The 6,268-nt window shown below is 39.2% G+C and overlaps 1 protein-coding gene across 1 annotated transcript in view; it reads left to right on the top strand.

The window, feature by feature from the left end:
* Positions 1 to 1,980: 1,980 nt before the first annotated feature.
* The window catches only part of LOC127067029 (protein apterous-like), a 40,785-nt gene continuing 36,497 nt past the window's right edge, over positions 1,981 to 6,268 (top strand). The window contains exon 1 of the mRNA XM_051001480.1: positions 1,981 to 2,270. Within this exon, the coding sequence (XP_050857437.1) occupies positions 2,223 to 2,270 (48 nt within the window). The 5' untranslated portion in view covers positions 1,981 to 2,222. The remainder of the gene's footprint in view (positions 2,271 to 6,268) is intronic.

The raw sequence follows: 6,268 nt of genomic DNA, 5'->3' as shown, positions 1-6,268 counted from the left end.
CAAAGCAGAAGTTTCGAAGTGAATTTGACGGTAAATCGATTATACTTTCTTCATTAATCGATCTTATGCGATTTCTTCGCGTGAAAATTCTTTTTTTTTTCTTTAAAATAATTCATAAAATATCTATAAGATAAAAACGATCGATCGAAGAAATGAAATTAATCGATCGAAAACTTTCACAGAAATAGAATAGACGAAAACTTCCTAGGCCGTTTTAAAAATCAATTCTTAAATACCCATCTACTCTTTTTCGAGACTCGCTCTTTTCCTTAAACTAATTTTTCTTCTTCTTTTTCCTCTGTTTCTTCTTTGAAGGAAAATGATAAAAAGAATTTCTAAAATGCTTTATGACCTTACTAGGATGTGTAAAGAGAAAAAAAAAAGAAGAGAAAAAAAATTTGCTCGGAAAAATAGTAATCGATATGTAAAATAATTTAGGAATCTTGGCTCACCCTGTATAATCAATGAGAAAAATCGAATGCTACGCCAATGGAGATCGCAGTGGAGCCGAGAGGGATCTCTGTAAAGAAAGAGCGAGAGAGAGAGAGAGAGAGAGAGAGAGAGAGAGAGAGAGAGAGAGAAAAGAGAACAGAGAAAGAGAAAGAGAAAGAAAAGAGAAAGAGAAAGACAGAGAAAGAGGGAGGACAGAGAGAGAAAGAGATGGTATAAAGTTTAGGGTGTGGAGGGTAAGAAGAGGATCTCTGTTTCGATAGGAGGAGCTTGTCGGCAGAGAGTCGATCGTGGAGGGGTCATAGGTGGGCTGGCCTTCTTCGAATCGTGTCCGCCCAACTTCGGCTTGAATCGCCGGTTCTCGGCGTGGCCGTTTAATTCGGCCGATTTGCCGCAAGACGGCGCTGTTCTCGGCTGAAAGCGGACGCTGCCGCGCCGGTTCCCTCACTCCGCGTCGCGGCTTCGAGTCGGAAGACGGCTCCCCTTTAGAAGAGCGCTATCCAAACGACGAGCCGAACCGAGCCGAGCGGAGCCGAGAGATGAGATGAGATCATTCGCGATCTCATCTTTTTCGCGTGACGACCGAGTTTCGTCCTCCAATTACGATATTATATTCGCGTGTACAACTCTACGAACAACGAACAGTGAGGATTTAGTTGGTGCGTGCCAAAAAAAAAAAAAGAAAGAAATAAGCTTTGTGATAATCGAGTGCGATACCAGTGTTAACGTCTAACTTCGAAAGAGTAATATTAGCCGACGGCTGAAAGGAAGAATTTCGATCGCGAATAATGTTTCCGTCTCGTCGTTATCGTGCTTATCATTGATTGGTACCCGCTTAAATAACCGTGAAAAGAGTGAGAACGATCGAGTGGTGCGGACGATAGAGTGTTTCCATATATACATACCTACCTACGCGACGTGATAAGATTCGAAGTTTCCTCTCCGTCTTTCTTTCTCTCTCTCTCTCTCTCTCTCTCTCTCTCTCTCTCTCTCTCTCCTTTTCTCTCTCTCTCCCTTTCTCATTTTTCTTCCTTTCTTTATTTCTCTCTTTTTTCTCTCGGTTTGTCGTTCAAAGACGATAAGGAAAGAGGGACCGAGTTCTCCTTTGAGATGTGCCCGTGAGGGCGCTGCTATTCGCAGCTTCTACCCACAATTTTATTTCTCCGTTAATACTATAACAAACCTACAACAACAACAACAACAGCCAACAACAACAATAAAAATAATAATACAAATAATAACAATAATTAAAGAAACATAATAACAATTACAATCGGAATAAAATATCAATCGGAATAAATCATCAATGAGGACGTTCCGTCGAGTTAGAAGTTAGATCCAGATAGATCGAGGGAAGAGGGTTTGTTGCGGTGTCAAAGCGAGAACGAGGAAGCTAGAGAGGAAGAAGAAGAAGAAAAGGAGGTGGTGGAAGAGGAAGAGGAGGAGGAGGAGGAGGAAAAAGAGGAGGAGGAGGAGGAGGAGGAAGAGGAGGAGAAGGAGGAGGAGGAGGAGGAGGAGGAGGAGGAGGTGGAGGAGGAGGAGTCGCTCGACGGTGGCGTCGGCGGCGTCGGCGGCGTCGGCGGCGGCGGAGGAGGCGGCGGTGGTGGTGGTGGTGGTGGTGGTGGTGGTGGTGGTGGAAAAAGCAGAGGAGAAGCCGCTCAGCGGACGCCATCTCCGCGTTATCGGCAAGCGGATCCCCCGGGACTCCCCCCCAAGCAGCTTCGACGTCGCGCACCCTCGCTGGGAATTACCCCGCGACAGAAGCCACCCTGATGGGAGTGTATGAGGAGCGCGCCCCTCCTACCACCGGCATGCACTGGGTGAGTTTCATCCCCTTTTCATTCGTCAACAGACGACGTAGGTTACCTACGATGATACATACGAAGAAAACTTCGATATCTATGTACTTACTTAGTTACCGATATATATTTCGAGATCGACAGCTTCTTCTGTATTTTCTTTCTTTTTCTTTTTCTTTTCTTTTTCTTTTTCTTTTTCTTTTTTCCTCTTCTTCCATTCGAATCAATCTTTACGCATCTCCATTCTCGTACTCGTCGATCGATCGATTCGAGATCTGAAAAACAGATGAAGTAGTGACAAAAGTGAGAGCGCAATTCTCTCCTGCCTTTTAACACGACTAGAAAATCGACTCTACGGACTCGTACGAGAATCGTTGAAATGATTAGACTTTCTTAGATTTTCTATGATTTGTCCGTCTATTTCGTCTTGACGTTTCTTTACTCATTGGGTTTTCTAAGAGAAGTGTCTAATGCAAAATTGACGACAATGTATTATCTAAGAATTACGGAAGACGTTGGATAATACTACAGCGATTTGCGTTTCTTAATGTTATGAGAATAACGCGATGAACGGTCGATCAATTTTCTATACTTTACTTGTAACGTTTGTAAGATCTTTTTCTTTTTCTCTTCTGACATTTGAAAGATTATGTCTATTTATTTACTTTTACATTTTTCAATCGAATTAATGTCTAATTTACAAAGAGTATTCTTATATTTTTTATCTTTCAAATGTTATAAAAGATATTAAGGGAATTATTCGATTTATGGAAAATTGCTTAGGCGGTCAAACGTATCGAATGGACATTTAAAGGGGAATCTTTGTTTCGATTTACGCTTTCCTTGAATCTTTTTAAGGAAAAATACTAGTTACTATGTATTTCTTTTTTGAACGTGCGAGATTACGTGATAACTCATGGATTTGAAAACTTGATTAACGTTATAAAAGAGTAATGGAATTTTATGGAATATCAAGTATCGGTATTGTCAAGTTTAACTCGTAGCATCGTTTCCATTCTTCGTTATCATCGTCCCACGAAAATCGATTATCTGATAAGTTAAATTCATTGCCAATTACATTTACTTCGTGCGATGGTTAGCGACGATTGTTTCTCGGTTTTACTTCGACTAGTACGACTACCCTGTACCTCCGGTTTACCGTTAAAGGCTTAGACAGCTCTTACTTCGGTTTATTCGACGTAACACTCTTCGTATTTCTCTCCTTTCGTGGTTAACCTGTTAACCGGCTTCGCTTCTCTTTTAAAGTGAATGCGAATACTATGGGATTTATTTCTAATACAAATTTAACGATGTGGTTTAAGGACAATAGGATTTCTTTTTTTAAAGAGGCGAAGGAAATAAATGTATTTAAGTACACTTGACCTCGGATTAAAAATCTCTATGACTAAAATAAATGAACTTTAAGTAGGTACCTACTTGTTTGTATCGTGTGTGAATATGCATGCGTGCGTGCGTCTGTTAAATGTTATATAGAAACGAATGGAATCCATAATACTTTTGACTTTGATCGTTGAAATTTATATATATATATATATATATATATATATATATATATATATATCGTCCAGTTCAGAGTGTTGTGTTCATGGATTCATTCGAGGCTTATCGGCAATGTAACGCCCGGTGATATATTCGCAGAGTGAACATGGCAAACGGGTTTCTCGGTTTCTCTCGCGTCGTTGTAGATTGCTCGTCTCGTCTCGGGAATTGGGAAGAGACGGGGAGTAAGAAGGAAAAAAGAAAAAAGTAAATGAATAAAAGAAAAAATGAAAAATAAAGAAGAAGAAAAAGCAAGAATAACAAGGAAGAAAAGAAAAAGCAATATTTATTCTAATGACACTCTCTAGTCAATTGAAAACTATTCGTTCCATACCAACTGGCAAAAGAGCCCCTTCGGCTTCTGTTCGTTAGCAAAACATATAATTATCCATTTCGACTTTCTTAATTTTCTTTTTCCTTATTTTTTTTTTTTTGGTTTTAATACATACCGATTTACTCTAAAAAGATATATACGATATATAACTTAACTATCATGTGTTTATTTGAGAAAGTCGATTAGCATTGGAGTAGATATAAACATTCAAATATATAGAACAGTTCAAAACATAAGGGAACGATGAAGATGAAAAAGAAAAAAAGAAAGAAAAAAAAGAAAAAGAAAGAGAAGAAGAAGAAGAAGAAAAAGGGGAATTGCGAAATGGACGACGGACGGTACGAAGTTCGGATCCGCCGGCAAGGTCAGAATTATACGTCGGGAATATCGTGACAAGCTCGTCCCTATCGTCATCGACGATGTTCTTCCTTCCTACGCTTGCTTCGCGCTTCAACGCGTTCGTCTTATTCGAACTCGTTTCGAACGATGTCTCTGAGCTCGATCAACTCGGCTAGCACGCGATTTTCTTTGCGATCATTCGTCGAACTCCTCTAAACTCTCTTTCTCTCTCTCTCTCTTTCTTTCTTTCTTTCTCTGGATGGAGAGAGACAGATCGAGAGAGAGAGAGAGAGAGAGAGAGAGAGAGAGAGAGAAAGAGAAAGATATCTCTCTTTCTCTCTCTTTTTCCTCTTTCTGCGCTCAACAGAAAAGAGAGAGAGAGAGATGCGCTGATAAGGGAAAAAAAATAATTATCTTTAATGTTAAAGAAATTTAAAAAAGAAGAGAAAAAAAAGAAGAAGACGAAGAAGATAGGGTCATCGTACAAATCCGTACATCGGCGAAGGATCGACTTTCGTTAATTGGCAAACGTACTTAACGTATACAGCATGTAAACAAGGGTTAATCGATTGTAAAGTGTCGAGTAGTTAAATCGAGTTGCATCGTTCCTTGATATTTGCTTGAAAGTATTCCGACGAATCGAAGTATTATCTTTAAGTAAGGTCAATCGAGAGCCTCGATCGGCAATAACGTCATTAATAGTGTTATCGAACTTTTCATTGATAAGAAAAATGTATCTGTAGAAATTTTGGCGGGACGGGGGAGGGTGAGCATGGGGTGAGTTTATAGGAAGAAGAAAAAAACAGAAAGCAAAAAAAGAGAAATGATATCTGGATATCAATAAGCAATTCTCATTGCTAATTTTTTTTCCTTTGTCTATTGATCGTAAAAGAATATTGTAATAAGAGTATAGATGAGGTCGAGGTCGAGCCTTTAGCTTCAGGATACCAATTCGCGGTATAGTTCGAGCAAATGCGCGAGTCCGTTTTATTATAGCCCTGTCTCCAGACGAAATTAATTATCTACGAGGCGCAGAACCGGTAGAGGTTCCCGTCACCCTTTCGGCCTTCTCAAAAGGTACGTCGTCGATAAAAAGAAGCTCGCTCGTTTCTTCATCTTCTTCTTCATCTTCATCTTCTTCTTCGTCTTCTTCGTCTACTTCATCTTCGTCTTTTCTTCTCTTCTCTTCTCTTCTCTTCTCTTCTCTTCTCTTCTCTTCTCTTCTCTTGTACCTTTCGGCGAAGCTCAATCGAATTATCGAAGGGAAAGGACGGCCTGTACTTAAACGTTTACGATGACGTCCGACGGAAGGATGGATGAAAACTATGCAAAAGAGGGTTGACTGGGAGGATTATATTTCAATTCGAACGAAGTTACATATCCTATCTTCATTGGATTTTTCTCAAAAAAAAAAAAGGATGCATTAACGTAATAATAACCTATATAATAAATAATATATACATAACGATTTGAAATATTAATAAACCATCTATCATATATTGTCTCCTCGTTTATTGATAATGATCTTTTTTATGATATGCTTGGAAAACAGTTATTATTAGGACGTTTTCCAAGAAGAAGTAAGTAAGTAGAAAAAGAAAAAGATGAAGATGGAGGAGACCGACGATCGAGATAAGAACTCGACGTCTTGCAATCTTCTTATTTAAATCCGTAATCTGAACGATTTTAAAAATAATTATATCGACGCCATTCATTTTCGGAAACTCGAAAAAAATATAATCGCGTTTAGAAAATTTATACCGAAGGCGATTGGTGATTTTCGCGA

Source organism: Vespula vulgaris, chromosome 10 (assembly GCF_905475345.1).
Source record: "Vespula vulgaris chromosome 10, iyVesVulg1.1, whole genome shotgun sequence".
NCBI lineage: Eukaryota > Metazoa > Arthropoda > Insecta > Hymenoptera > Vespidae > Vespula > Vespula vulgaris.
Note: the sequence above shows the minus strand (reverse complement) of the source record. Positions and strands in the feature narration are given on the sequence as shown.